Here is a 16,115-nt window from a genome sequence, read left to right as displayed (position 1 = left end):
TTATTAAATAGGGAATCCTTTCCCCATTTCTTGTTTTTGTCATGTTTGTCAAAGATCAGATGGTTGTAGATGTGTGGTGTTATTTCTGAGGGCTCTGTTCTGTTCCATTGGTCTATATCTCTGTTTTGGTGCTGGTACCATGCTGTTTTGGTTACTGTAGCATTGTGGTATAGTTTGAAGTCAGGTAGTGTGATGCCTCCAGCTTTGTTCTTTTTGCTTAGGATTGTCTTGGTAATTCAGGCTCTTTTTTGGTTCCATATGAAATTTAAAGCAGTTTTTTCCAATTCTGTGAAGAAAGTGATTGGTAGCTTGATGGGGATGGCATTGAATCTATAAATTACCTTGGGCAGTATGGCCATTTTCACGATATTGATTCTTCCTATCCATGAGCATGGAATGTTCTTCCATTTGTTTGTGTCCTCTTTTATTTCATTGAGCAGTGGTTTGTAGTTCTCCTAGAAGAGGTCCTTCACATCCCTTGTAAGTTGGATTCCTAGGTATTTTATTCTCTTTGAAGCAATTGTGAATGGGAGTTCACTCATGATTTGGCTCTCTGTTTGTCTGTTATTGGTGTATAGGACTGCTTGTGATATTTGCACATTGATTTTGTATCCTGAGACTTTGCTGAAGTTGCTTATCTGCTTAAGGAGGTTTGGGGCTGAGACAATGGGGTTTTCTAAATATACAATCATGTCATCTGCAAACAGGGACAATTTGATTTCCTCTTTTCCTAATTGGTTACCCTTTATTTCTTTCTTTTGCCTGATTGCCCTGCAGTCTGCCACTTTTCGATAAGGCAGCTCTGTGTTGTGCTGGAGGTCCGTGGTGGTCCTTAAGCTCTTAGCTCTATCCCAGGTCCCAGGGCAGCAGGGGCAGGAGCTACCAAGTGGTAAAAATGGCAGGTCTGCCTGTTACCTTTGGGAGCTGCATCCCAAGGAAATGCAATGCTGCTACCAGCTGAGAACTGAGAACTGAGGTGGAGGTGGGGTGGCTATGCTGGGGGCCCAGGTCAGTAGGCCCTGCCCAGTGAAGAGTAAGTAGTGGGAGTAGAGACCTGCATGGAAAACTGTCTGGCTTCTTTTCAGCAGCTGCACTGTGCTGGAGGTCCGTGATAGGCTTTAAGCTCTTTTCTTTCTCCTGATCCTGAGGGCAGCATGGGCAAAAATGGCAGGCCCGCTTGTTATCTCCAGGGCTTTTGTTGCCTGTGCTTTTGGTTTCATATTTAATAAATCATTTCCGAGACCAATGTCATAAAACTTTTTCTCTGTTTTCCTTTATGGATTTTACAGTTTCAGGTCTTATGTAAATGGATCCTTAATCCATTTTGAGTTGATTTTTGTATATAGTATGACAAAGGTCAAATCTCATATTTTTCCATGTGGATAACCAGTTTTCTCACCATCATTTGTTAAAGAGCCTCCTTTCTTCATTGAGTATTCTTGGCACCCTTACTGATGGTCAGTTGACCATATACATGTCGACATATTTGTAGGCTCTTAAATCTGTTTTATTGGTCTATATGTCTGTTTTTTATGCCAGTACAATACTGTATTAATTACTCTAGCTTTGTGATATTTTTTAAAACAGAAAAATATGATGTCTCTAGCTTTTTTCTTCTTGTTTATGATTGCTTTGCCTATTTAGGGTCTTTTGTGGTTCTATATAATTTTTAGGATTTAAAAAGTATGTAAAAAATGCCATTGGGAGTTTGATAGAAATTACGTTGAATCTGTAAGTCACTTTAGGTGATATGAACATTTTAACAATATTGTCTTCCCATCTGTGAACATGGATTAGCTTTCCAATGATTTGTTTCATTAATGTCTTGATCAATATTTTGTAGAAGTCTTTTAGAAGTATATATCTTATTTTTTGATCCTATTGTAAATGGAGTAGTTTTCTTAATTTCCTTTTCAGATAGTTTGTTGTTAGTGAATAGAAATCCAACTGGTTTTTGTATGTTGATTTTGTATCTTGCAACTTTATTGAATTTGTTGTTAGTTCTAACAGTTTTTCGGTGGAGTCTCTAGAGTTTTCTATGTGTAAGATCATGTCATCTACAAACAAACAGAAACATGTAATCACCGCCCGCCCCCCCCACCCTGCCACTCCACTAATCTTGATTTTTATTTCTTTCTCTTGCCTAATTGCTCTGGCTAGGACTTTTAGTATTATGTTGAATAGAAGTGGCAAGAATGGTCTTCCTTGTTTTTTCTTGATCTTAGAGGAAAAGCTTGCAGTTTTACACTGTTGAGTATGATGTTAGTTGTGGGCTCTTCCTTTATTATTTTGAGGTAAATTCCTTTTCTACCTAGTTTGTTGGGAGTTCAAGTTAGCAAAAGGAAGGAAATAAAAAAGATTAAAGAAGAAACAAACAAAACAGAGAGTAGAAAAACAATAGAAAAAGTCAGCAAAATTAAGTGTTTATTTTAAAAAAGTGAAACAAAAGAGAGAAATCCTTAGCTAGACAAAGAAAGAAAGAGAGAAGACTCAAATAAAATGAGAAATGAGAGGGAACATTATATTTGATGCCACAGAAATAAAAAGGATCATAAGAGACTATTATGAACAATTATATGCCAGCAAATCAGATAACGTAGAAGAAATGGATAAATTCCTGGAAGCATACAACCTACTAAGGCTGAATTATGAAGAAATAAAAAACCCAAACAGATCAATAGCAAATAAGGAATTTGAATCAAAGATCAAAACCCTCCCAGCAAAAAAAAAAAAAAAAAAAAAAAAAAAAGCCAAGAACCAGATGGTTCACTATTAAATGTTACCAAACATTTAAAGAAGAATTAACACCCATCATTCTTAAACCATTCCAAAAGAACTGAAGAAGAGGAGGAAACACTTCAAAGCTAATTGTATGAGGCCAGCATTACCCTGATACCAAAGTAAGACAAAAACCCTATGAGAAAACAAAACTACAGGCCAATATCCTCAATGACACAGATGTAAAAAACTTCAGCAAAATTCTAGAAAACCATATTCAACAGTTCATTAAAAAGATCATATAGAATGACTGAGTGGGATTTATTCCTGGGATGCAAGGATGGTTCAACATATGCAAATCAAGTAATATGATTTACCACATGGAACTAAGCATCAAAACCACACAATCATCTCAAAAGATGAAGAAAAGGCATTTGATAAAATTCAAAGTTCAAGACATATTCTTAAAAATATTTGTTTTATATATGATGATAATTACTCTTGCATGGGAAAAGGGTTTCACGGTTAACCCAATTTGGAAAACACTGATTTAAAGACAATATTAATAATGTTCAGTTGATACCTGTTTTTATTAAGCATTGTGCATCATCTTATGTTAGGCAGAGGAGAAACAGTGGAAAACAAATAGACACTGGCCCATGTTTATGGGACTTAAAATCCAATAAGAAAAGCTGGAATTAAACAAATTATTGTGCATAATTCATTAAGTAATTATGAGTGAGAAAAGTCTCAGGAAGGAGCCTGCAGAGTGTTATTGGATATAGTTTAGAGTGGTTAATGTGAATAATAATTAACACTCTTTTTGGCTCCTGCCATGAACTGGACATTGGGCTAAGAGCTTCATAATCATTACATTTAAACAAGCCAAATGGAGTGTATGCTAATGTGCCTTTTGCATTTCCTAGTGTTGAACACGGTAATAGAGCATTTCCCAAGTGAATCTGACCTCAGAACACTTTCTTTTTTTCTTTTTTGAGACCAAGTCTTGCTCTGTCGCCCAGGCTGGAGTGCAGTGGTGGGATCTCGGCTCACTGCAGCCTCTGCTTCCTGGGTTCCAGAGATTCTCCTGCCTCAACCTCCTGGGTAGCTGGGATTACAGGTGCATGCCACCATGCATGGCTAATTTTTATATTCTTAGTAGAGGGGTTTTGCTATATTGTCCAGACTTGTCTCAAACTCCTGACCTCAGGAGATCCGCCCACCTTGGCCTCCCAAAGTGCTGGGATTACAGGCATGAGCCACTGCACCCGGCCCATTTTCTTTTTAACATTTCTAAATTAATTAATTAATTTTGAGACGGGTTCTTGCCCTGTCACCTAGGCTGGAGTGCAGTGGCATGATCACAGCTCACTGCAGCCTTGAACTCCTGGCCTCAGGGGATCCTCCTGCCTCAGCCTCCTGAGTAGTTGGGTATACAGGCATGGGCCACCATATCTGGTTAAGTTTTAAAAAAGTTTTCTTTATACAGACGGGGTTCTCTCTATGATGTCAAGGCTGGTCTCAAAATCCTGATCTCAAGTGACTCTCCCACCTTGGCCTCCCAAAGTGCTAGGATGACAGGCATGAGACACCATGCCCAGCTAATTTATTTATTTAATTACTATTATTATTATTTTGAGATGAAGTTTTACTCTTGTTGCCCAGGCTGGAGTGCAGTGGCACCATCTTGCTCACTGCACCTCTTGGGTTCAAACGATTCTCCTGCCTCAGCCTCCCAAGTAGCTGAAATTACAGGCATCTGCCACCACACTTGGCTAATCTTTTGTATTTTTAGTAGAGATGGGGTTTCACCATGTTGGGCAGACTGGTCTCGAACCCCTGACCTCAGGTGATCCACCCGCCTCAGTCTCCCAAAGTGCCAGGATTACAGTAGTGAGCAAATGCACCCGGTCTTTCCTTTTTTCTTTTTAAAGAATATATAATATTCATTTAATTCTATGGCAATTTTAGCAAGGCTACTGTGAATCATGGAGAGCCATTGAAGGGTTCTCAGATGGGGAGGGAAAAGGTTAAAATCTAATTTCTCAAATGATAGGAAACATTTACACTGAACCCTGGTGACTGAAAAATGGCCAGAAACTTTAGAAAAAGTTAGGGATCTTCAACTTTGCCACTGCATAAGAGTTACCTTTACTTTTTAAAATACTAGCCTATTATTTATTTATTTGAGATGCAGTCTTGCTCTGTAGCCCAGGCTGCAGTGCAATGGTGCAATTTTGGCTCACTGTAAGCTCCATCTCCTGGGTTCAAGTGATTCTCCTGCCTCAGCCTCCTGAGTAGCTGGGATTACAGGCGCCCACCATGACTCCGTTAATTTTTGTGTTTTTAGTAGAGATGGGGTTTCACCATGTTGGCCAACCTGGTCTCCAACTCCTGACCTTAGGTGATCTAAGGCCTCCCAAAGTGCCAGGATTACAGGTGTGAGCCACCACACGTGGCCAATACTGGCCTATTAAATAAATCTAAGTCTCTTGGAGAATAGTCTGTATTTTTTACGAAGTCTAGATATATGAAAAACTGGTAATACCAGTTGTCTCTGTGGAGGGTTATTGGGTAGCTGAGCAACAGATAAGGGAAGAAGATTCTTCACTGTAAAATGGTGAACAGTGGTTAAATATTACCTAGTTAAAATAAATGTACAAATTTAAAAGAGTCTCCATAGATGATCTGGATACAGCCAAGATTGACAACCACAGGTATAGTTAATTAGTGAATTAAAAACAAAATAATGTGAAACAAGTAATTAAAATTTTCTATTAAAAATAAGATGTGCTAGAATAGATTTGATGATTGAGGGATTAATAACCTTAAAGAAAGCAACTTTCCAGTGATGGGATGGAGAAATTAGATCACAATGGTTAAGGAGTCAGGAAAGGGGGTAAGCAGAGGCCAAAGACTATAAGCTGTTTGTTGATGGGCAGCCACAAGGCAGGCTGTCTGAACCCTGATGCCTCCACTCATGACTTGTGGGACTTGGGAGAGTTTCTCAGTCCCTCAGATTCCTCATTTGTAACATAGTATAACATTATCTGTCCTATGATTCTTCAAGGATCTAGAACCAGAAAAACCATTTGACGAAGCAATCTCATTACTGGTTATATACCCAAAGGAATATAAATCATTCCACTTTAAAGACACATGCACACATATGTTTACTGCAGCCCTACTTACAATAGCAAAGACTTGGAACCATCCCAAATGCTCATCAGTGATAGACTAGATAAAGAAAATGTGGTACATATATACCATGGAATACTATGCACCCATAAAAAGGAACGAGATCGTGTCCTTTGCAGGGACATGGATGAAGCTGGAAGCCATCATCCTCAGCAAACTAACACAGGAACAGAAAACCAAACACTGCATGTTCTCACTTTTAAGTGGGAGCTGAACAGTGAGAACACACGGATACAGAGAGTGGAACAACACACACCAGGGCCTGTTGTGGGGTGGGGGATGAGGGATGAGGGGTGGGAACTTAGAGGACGGGTCAGTAGGTGCAGCAAACCATCATGGCACACAGATACCTATGTAACAAACCTGCGCATTCTGTACATGTATCCTGTTTTTTTTTTTTTAGAAGAAATAAAAAATATATAGTACTAAAAAATCTCTCTCTCTCTCTCTCCCTCTCTCTCTGTCAATCGTCTTTCCTAAAAATGGTACAGGATGGGGGGGTGGTGAGGAAGAAAAGGACAGCTTACATATTCTTATATATAAACTTAGACATATAGAGAAGGCTGGATGTTTTCAGAGCAGGAATTGTTTGTGTTTCTCTGCATAAGCATGTTGAAACCTCCCCCTAATGAACCAGCTGAGATGAGACTATAGATCCATCTGAGTAGACATGTCCCATTTGGGTCAAGAAAGGAAAACAATATGTTGAGTCAGGTTAAAAAAAAAATCCTAAACCATAATTGTCCACTTTCTTAGCAAGGAGAACAGTAGTGTTCAATTCTTTTAGCCCCAATGCCCCCGCCTTTTTTTTTTTTTTTTTTTTTTTTTGATGGAGTCTCGCTCTGTCACCCAGGCTGGAGTGCAGTGGCAGGATCTTGGCTCACTGCAAGCCCGACATGACAGGTTCACGCCATTCTCCTTCCTCAGCCTCCCAAGTAGCTGGGACTACAGGCACCCACCACCACGTCTGGCTAATTTTTTGTATTTGTTTAGTAGAGACAGGGTTTCACCGTATTAGACAGGATGGTCTTGATCTCCTGACCTTGTGATCTGCCCACCTCGGCCTCCCAGAGTGTTGGGATTACAGGCGAGAGCCACCGCGCCCGGCCCCCAATGCCCCTTTTAAAGCAAACACTTTACTATTCTGAAATCAAGTTCATAGATAGTATAACTTACTTACATGCATTAAATAATAATATAATGGTCTAACTATGGAATACAGGAGAAATTAAAGTTAAGTAGTTTAGTATTATTATTTTATTTTATTTTATTTTTGAGATGGAGTCTCACTCTGTCACCCAGGCTGGAGTGCAATGGTGTGATCTCGGCTCACTGCAGACCCCATTTCCTGTGTTCAAGCGATTCTCCCTGCCTCCACCCCAGGTAGCTGGGGTTACAGGCATGTGCCATGACGCCCAGCTACTTTTTTGTGTATCTTTAGTAGAGATGGGGTTTTGCCATGTTGGCCAGGCTGGTCTTGAACTCCTGACCTCCAGTGATCTGCCCGCTTTGGCCTCCCAAGATGCTGGGATTACACGTGTGAGTCACCATGCCTGGCCAGTAGTTCCTCGTTAAATATGTAATTCTTCATGTGAATCCTTGAGCATGGCTACATCAGTTTGTAGACACTAATGAAGTGGTCAGCTGCTGACATGTATATGGACACTGTGGATGTGACAGCTGGGAACAGGCTGTATTAGGTGTGTTATTGCCTTGGAAAGTCGAGCACCATGAACAGGTTTGCTGATGGTGATGTGAGTTCCTAAAATGGTGAAGAACTTTGGAAACGTCCGAATAAAACAAAGTATAAATTTCTTTCGATTTACATAGTAGATGCATTTTGGGGAAATTCAGTGGATATTGAAAAAGCACAAAAGATACTTCAACACAAGGTACTTTGTACTTGATGTAAAATGGCATTAGGTTTTTTACTCAGATCATAATAAGTAGCCCTGTCATCTACATTAATTTCCAGTGGACATGAAATAAATTTCCATCACACTTGGGGCAATTCTTTGTTGCGTGGGACGTCTACCACATCTGGCTGTCCACTCTCTAAGTGCCTGGCAGTGCCCTTCCAATCATGGTGACAACCAAGAAACACCCTCACCCACAGACCCACAGATTCCCAAATGCCCACAAGGAGGTGGCATCGTTCCTTTTGAGGTGCCACTAAATACTCTACTAAAGTGGAATGTTTGAGTCAAATTGAACTCTATGAGAGGCTCATTAAATGCTTGTGGAATAGAATGAGCAGGAATCTTGCAGATCCTCACAGCCATCATTTTGAATTTTAATTCACAATGTGGAGAGAGCATAGATATAACTAGAAGAGCTATACAGGGATAGCCTAATGGTTTAATATTTCAAGCCTACCCCAATTTGTTGGAAGTTGCTGCCTTTAGTGGTGAATACAGAATAATTTTTGCAGTAGTGTCCAGCTTCTGCAATCATCCAGCAGCTATTTACTGAGCATCCATGCCAAGCACTATTCCAGGAGCTAGCAATACAGTAATAAACAAAAGACACAGATTCAGGCCCTCATGGAGCTAAAATTTCAAGCTCAGGAGGAGCTAACAAAGGTGTGCGCCATGGCGTCAGGAACATACTGTCCATGAATTTGTCTTACCTGAAACAAGAGAGTTATCTGAATTACTACTAATTCTCAAGGACTTTCCTGAGATTTATTTTTATTTTTATTTTTGCGACAGGGCTTCATTCTGTCATCCAGGCTGGAACGCAGTGGCGCTATCTTGCCTCACTGCAACCTCCACCTCCTGGGTTCAAGTGATTCTTGTGCCTCGGCCTCCCAAGTAGCTGGGACTACAGGTGTGTGCCACCACACCTAGCTAATTTTTGTATTTTTAGTAGAGACAGGGTTTTGCCATGTTGGCCAGGCTGGTCTCAGACTCTTGGCCTCAAGTGATCCACCTGCCTCAGGCTCCCAAAATGTTGGGATTACAAGACTGAGCCCCTGTACCTGGCCTGGGATTTTATTTTTTAAAATTAAGCACTGTCCCGGGGTTGGGGCATGGGGCAGTCAATGTGGGAACCAAAATGGAGAGAAGAGTGAAGCCTGAGGGTGCTGGACAAATGGGATATTAAAACTTTTTGGGCTGGGTGCGGTGGCTCACGCCTGTAATCCCAGCACTTTGGGAGGCCAAGGTGGGCAGATCACAAGGTCAGGAGATCAAGACCATCCTGGCTAATATGGTGAAACCTTGTCTCTACTAAACAAATACAAAAACTTAGCTGGACGTGGTGGTGGGCACCTGTAGTCCCAGCTACTCGGGAGGCTGAGGCAGGAGAATGGTGTGAACCTGGGAGGCGGAGCTTGCAGTGATCTGAGATCGCGCCACTGCACTCCAGCCTGGGTGACAGAGTGAGACTCTGTCACACATACCAAAAAAATAAAATAAAATAAAAATTAAGCACTGGATATAGATTTATTTTTCTATTCTTTGTCTTTTTCTCCTTAGAAAGAGAAACAGAAAAAAAACAAAATAAAATAACTTCTAATTGATTAAGAATTCAGGTTATTTGCATTCTTATTAATGGGGGTTATTCTATAACGTTTAGGAATGCATCAAAATTCATGACCAGATATCACTTGCCAAGAATGGGGGCTTCATCAAATCCGGAACGGAATTTATCTAAAAGTGATCAAGACATGCAGACTTATAAAAAGCCATGAACATCCTGTCTGTATAACAACTTGGCCAGCAACACTCCTGGGGCAAAGGACTAAGGCTCTTTCAAGCCTTGACAATAAGACACCTATAAGAATAAGCCCAAGCTCCTCCTGAGCAAGGAGGCCGACTATTGTCAGTAGAAGCATGGACTTTTGAATGTGATCTGTTCTGGAGCCCCAGAACTAGCTTTTGTTACTTTGTGATTTTTGCATAAGTTCCTCAGACTCTCTGGTCTTCTGTGTCCTCATCTGCTGAAGGAGCAAAAAGTTCCTACCTCCTCAAGTCCTGTGTCTGAAGGACACTATGTTCCCATAGCACTGAGCACAATCCCTGGCACATGGTTACTTAGGGCACCCAAGTTATCATTATGTGTCTAGGGAAAGTTGGGTTGGGCGTGCAGTGGTTGGATTCTCTTCTTTCTAGGTGAGCGCTGCCTCTCAGCAGCTGATGGGGGAATCCCTGCATTATTGTCACACCAGGAGAGAAGATACCTGCCTCCTGCAAGCAAACTTACGATTTCATACACTTTATTGGATCTTAAAGGCAGATCTTTTTTTGTTTTGTTTTGCTTTTTTGAGATGGAGTTTCGCTCTTGTTGCCCAGGCTAGAGTGCAATGGCGGGATCTGATCTTGGCTCACTGCAACCTCCGCCTCGTGGGTTCAAGCTATTCTCCTGCCTCAACCTCCCAAGTATCTGGAATGACAGGCATGCGCCACCATGCCCAGCTAATTTTGTAGTTTTAGTAGAGACAGGGTTTCACCATGTTGGTAAGTCTGGTCTCGAACTCCTGACTTCAGGTGATCTACCTGCCTCAGCCTCCCAAAGTTCTGGGATGAGCCACCACGTCCGGCTTATAGGCAGATCTTAACAGCACATTAAATCACCTGCTCCAACTCCCACAATGCACAGAGAAATAAGCTGAGTTCCAAGGAGGCAGCATAACCTGAGACTAGAAATGGTGCTTAGGTTCCTAAGCCCAGGCCTCCAAGGCCTATTTCCTGCATAATGTGACCTGATATCTCCCAAAGTATAAATGTAGGGCCACCTGTGTTAAGATCACATGAAGGGCTTTTTAAAATGCAAATTCCGTCATCCTAATTGTTTTATCAGAATCTCTAGAGATGGGACCTGGGAATCTGTATTTAACAGAGGATCACACTTGAGTTCAAGAACCACTCATGTAGTAGAAAAATTACCTCAACTTACAATATGAAATGTGTCTGTGCCAAGTGCCACCTGGTAAAGACTCGATCACAGTGGATTTCAAACAAGACAAAATATTGAGGGCTGTTGAACTGTCGAATAATTTCAGCTATTATTTCTATTAGTTTCTACCTCACTATCCATCGAGTTGTTTGTATGCCAGGATAGGCCCAGTTCTCTGGCTCTTGTGAGCGTGTTTAAGTCAGTGTAGCTCTCTGCTCTTGCAAAAGCCCAAAAAGTGATTTAACATATGTATAGACTTAGAACTGTAACTAGCTCATAAATAGTAGCCGTTAGTATTATCACTCAGAGCAGGAAAAGCACCTGCACAGAGGTGATGCTGGTTTTTCTGATGTGAGCCTAGTTCAGGCAGTCAGGTGCCCATTTGATTAGCAAGATGGCTGGAGATAATAATCAGGGTAAAGGAAAGATCCCATCGAATGCTCCAGAAGTTTGTGGCACAGATCATACTTCCTTGTTGTTTGTTTTCCTGCAAAGAGAATGTAAGATCAGATGTGACTTTACTTTTGACAGTTTGAATTCTTGCTCACGTCGGCAAAAATTCCCCATATTGGAATGACTGTCCAGTTAGGGGTTTATTTATTCTCCTATGCACAAATATAGACAGTCACGCAAAGAACAGGCTGTTGTATAATTTTAGGTTTTGTCAATGATTTGTGCATCTCTAAATTGGAAAACACAGGCATAGTTTTCATGAACATGGAGAATTTCAGCTACAAAAGAATTTTTAGCCACAATAGGTATTGTATATTTAATTGAGAGAACGTGAAAAAGAATGAGGAAGTATTTTCTCCAGTATGGTGAAAGGCAAAGAGGGTTCTTTTTTTCCCCTTAAGGAAAGCATCTACTAAATGCAAAAGAAATGATTGTGGACTCTGGAACCTGGAACCCATGACGCCAGCATTTTGCAGTAATAGCCTCTTTCATATATAGATCTCATAACAGTTTGTAGACACTAAGTTTTTCCATGCTCCTGCAACTCACACTGGATTTTTATTTACTTCCTTTTTGCTCTGGAAAAGCAGGGCAGGAAGTTTTTAAAGCGTTCCTTGCAGTTACAAAGCTAGAATTTGAACCCAGTGTCAAAGCCTCTGGGTCAGATTGAGAAGGGTCCCATGTTGTGAGCTTGACAGTTAATTCATGGTTGCTGTTTTATGGAGCAGGAGGTGATCCTTAGTGACTCAGAGGAAGAAGTAAACTGAGGGAGGGTCCGGGAGACCAAGGTACAGTGCCTGGCATCTCTTATCTCTGCATTCTAAGTGGCTTAGCCTTGCTGTGTTCCTGAATGCACACATTGGGATTGCAACTCACACTGACCACTTTAGGTTATTCTTGAGAGAGAGGCTGTGAGTCCTGAATGCAGTACGTGTGTGTAGGGGGCTTGGCTTTCAGGCCAAGAGTGGAGTGAGTGTGGTGTTTGGCAGACAGAGAGGCCAGTTGGTTATCAAGTGAAGGAGCGCTAGGGAAAAAGTTCAAAGGGCAAAAAGCTATGTTGCTCCTTCTCACTTACTGTCCATGAGTATTTTCTTTTAAATGGAACTAGAATCATAAGGTAAGAATGACCATGAGGCTCTGGTAAAGGCAGGTGCAAGTTTTGTGTGACAGGAGTCTCATGGACTAAAAAATGATCATATTTCTGAGGTTGAATTAAATGCATAAAAGCAGCAGCAAATCACACACTTCTTCAAAGAGAGTTACCAAGTTGCAGGGGAAATTTATTAGCACATCTAAGTCTGAAAAGGAAAAGCTATCTCATATATACGAGGTTAAGTTGGAAGAAGGAGGCAGAAGGAAGAAATTCCAGTTGTTACCTTTTTTTTTAAATTCCAAATTGCATCTGTTCACTAAAAACAAATATTTTGGACTGGGTGCAGTGGCTTACACCTATAATCCTAGCACTTTGGGAGGCTGAGGCAGGCAGATCACTTGAAGTCAGGAGTTCGAGACCAGCCTGGTCAACATGGTGAAACCCTGTCTTTACTAAAAATATAAAAATTAGCCAGTTGTGGTGGCACATGCCTGTAATCCCAGCTACTCGGGAGGCTGAGGCAGGAGAATAGCTTGAACCCAGGAGGTAGAGGTTGCAGTAAGCTGAGACCGAGCCACTGCACTCCAGCCTGGATGACAGAGGGAGACTCTGTCTCAAGAAAACCCAAAAAAATATTTTATAAGATAGAAATAGAAAAATAATACAAATGAAAAGTTTATTAAGTATATATTTTTATTAAGCAATATTAAAATGGCTGCAAGTAAGAGTTTATATAGCTATATTTACATGGATATTTATAGATGAGATTATGCTTACATTCTTGCCCACACCATCTTGGAAGATGTTAAGATAATATCGCCTTGACTGAAAAACATACAGCAAATGTGGTCTATTTGGCATTCTATCATCCACATCTACAGGTGCCTGTAGCAATGTGAGGTACAATAATATAATGGTAATTGATGTTCCTAATTTGGGAGTGTGGAAAGATCCTCAAATGTCTCTTAGATCATCAGAGAAAGATAAAATAATATTTGATATAGCTTTTTAAAATTTGAGATAGTTTTAATGGCGAGTTATTTTATGGCCCTGTATCGTGAAAAATTGGGAAATCACATATGGTTTAAAAGCGAATTCTCTTAATTGGAACATGCTATTAACTAGAAAACCCATTATTTCAGCTTGCACTCTAACAGACAATACGTGGAAAAGGAAACGCGGCCAGGGCAAAACATTTCCTCTTCTTATAAACCTTGAACTGAGTATGTCCCTCACCAATTATAGAGTGTCCCTTGGGCCTCAGAACTTTCCACAAGCGTTGAGGTCTCTATGGCGATGCTCCCGGCTGCCGAAGCGGAAACACAGGTGATAAGGTGGCGGCAAGCACAGGTTAAAGAGAGAGAAGGAGCTTTGGCTGCAGCAAACCACGCAGGTCCTTCTTGATCGTCTAGAACTGACGGCTCCGCCTTGCCAGGAGTCTGCAGAACCACGCGGCTGGCCTCCCCGGAGTTACCCCCTCTCCAGGAAGGCGCGGCAGGCGGCAGCGCCGGAGGCTCGGGGCTTCTCATGGCTGCAGCCGCGCTGGGGGCTGGGGGCTCCCGCTGGGACTCGGCTTCCGTGGATGCCTAAGCTTCACCTTTCCCGCACCCGCAGGGGCATGACTCAGGTGAAAGGAGGTCATTTCCTCAGGCCCCTGGCCTCATGCAGCCCTTCAGCATCCCCGTGCAAATCACACTCCAGGGCAGCCCGAGGCGCCAGGGGAGGTAAGTTACCTCCAGAAGCTCGGCCGGTAGTGGGAATCGGGCTGAATAAGCAATTGGAAGAAGAGGGGACATCTCGAGCTTGGGGAGTGAGTGTTTCCTTGTTCACTGAGGATGCCCACTTGCCATGCCTCCCAGGGTCCCCAGGAGGCTTCCCCAGCAGCACTCACATCACGGGGCTGCAGCCTTTCCTGTTGGCTCTGTCCTCCAGGTTGCCAGTTCTTGGAGACTGGAGACCTTTGAAACTCACCTGTGGCTCCCCAGCACTAGATCATAGCCTAGCCCATAGTTGGTGCTCAATAATTGTATCTTGGTTGAATGAGGAATGAAGAAATTACAACAGCATTCGGTCCCATTGGTGAAGCCTTGGAGTCACAGCCCTTGGATTCAAACCCAGCTCACCACTTAATCAGCCATATGATTGGGCAAGTCACTTAACTTCTGTTTGCCTCATCTCCTTATCTGTGAAATGCAGATAGTAAGAGCTCCTGCGTGCCTCAGCACAGTATACCACATCCTCTCTAAACTATACTGTTATACCACGTACATGCTCTACACCTCTCTAAACTCTAGCCTTTTAGCTATTGTTATTACCCACCCTACTCTTCTCCTTAAACGGGAAAGTAAGAGATTATCTTCAGGACCCATTTTCTCCCCAGTGAAATGCAAACCAGAGGAGCTGAAAGCCTCTAGTGAGCTGCACCCCTTTTGCCTGCCCCAGGATTGGGGCATGGGGCAGTCAACGTGGGAACCAAAATGGAGAGAAGAGTGATGCCTGAGGGTGTTGGACAAATGGGATATTAAAATCTTTTGGGCTGGGTGCGGTGGCTCACACCTGTAATCCCAGCACTTTGGGAGGCCGAGGTGAGTGGATCACCTGAGGTCAGGAGTTTGAGACCAGCCTGGCCAACATGGTGAAACCCCATCTCTACTAAAAATACAAAAATTAACTGGGCATGGTGGTGGTGCGCCTGTAATCCCAGCTACTCAGGAGGCTGAGGCTGGAGAATTGCTTGAACCTGGGAGGCAGAGGTTGCAGTGAGCAGAGATCGCGCCATTGCACTCCAGCCTGGATGACAAGAGCCAAACTCTGTCTCAAACAAACAAGCAAAACTTTTTGGGAGGGGTACATTTCACAGCGAGGTTCACTCACTGTCTGGAAATATGCATGATTTATTATTGGCTCTAGTGGAGTTGGGAGCTGAGAATTGGAAAACATTAAAGATGGTAATGGTCATCATGTTACTCACTTCCATTATCATTTAACTGCACTCAGGGGTATTTGAGAGACTGCATAAGGAGAGTGAGATACAGGAGTTTGGATAGGATGGGGGTTCAGGGAGGAAGGACCAGACAGACTACAGAGGAAAGAAAGGCGTTCTTCTCTGCTAGACCTGAACCAATTCTTTTGTGAACAGACAATTAAAATGAATCACTGTATGGCAAAAGATCAAATACAAACATGCAAGCAAATAAGTTTTAGTGTCCCATTCGTCACACAATTAACTAGATATAAAGGCAGTTGTGTTGTCATCAAAGCAACCTAGTATACCCCATTTTCATTTCTGAAATGCACAACTGAATTATTGCTATTTCCTCTTGCTGAACTTGATGAACTATGTTGACTTAACCTTATATGCTGTTTCAAAATAAGTTGTTAAATAATGTTGTAATTAAAAAACAGAAGAGTAAAAATAATTACCAAGGGTCTCCTCTGTAACCAAAACAAATTACAGGGAAATACTAATATAATGTACTTCATGTTTAGAAATTCATTTCACATACATCAGTGAAATGAATGTTAGATGAATTACGAAGTTTTGATGAGCCACAGCATCTTTCTAAGGAATACTTCTTGCACAAGTTTCAGTGCTGGAGGGAGAGGCTGCTGGCTTCTGTGGGGATCACACCCAGGTGAGTGTGTTCAGGCTGTTGGTAATTGAGTTTGCCTCAGGCTAAGCCAGAAGCTGCCTGTAGCTGTGTGTCCTACTTGGGCTGGGTGGGAAAGTCAGTCCTACCTGCAGTGAAGAAAC

At 42.0% G+C, this 16,115-nt stretch overlaps 1 protein-coding gene across 2 annotated transcripts in view; it reads left to right on the top strand.

The window, feature by feature from the left end:
- The first annotated feature begins 13,614 nt into the window (after positions 1 to 13,614).
- Positions 13,615 to 16,115, top strand: part of KCNMB3 (potassium calcium-activated channel subfamily M regulatory beta subunit 3) — a 35,509-nt gene continuing 33,008 nt past the window's right edge. For both annotated transcript variants that reach the window (XM_050778326.1, XM_050778322.1), the window contains exon 1: positions 13,615 to 14,085. In XM_050778326.1, the coding sequence (XP_050634283.1) occupies positions 14,024 to 14,085 (62 nt within the window). In that variant the 5' untranslated portion in view covers positions 13,615 to 14,023. The remainder of the gene's footprint in view (positions 14,086 to 16,115) is intronic.

The sequence above is a fragment of the Macaca thibetana genome, chromosome 2, assembly GCF_024542745.1.
Source record: "Macaca thibetana thibetana isolate TM-01 chromosome 2, ASM2454274v1, whole genome shotgun sequence".
Lineage (NCBI taxonomy): Eukaryota > Metazoa > Chordata > Mammalia > Primates > Cercopithecidae > Macaca > Macaca thibetana.
Note: the sequence above shows the minus strand (reverse complement) of the source record. Positions and strands in the feature narration are given on the sequence as shown.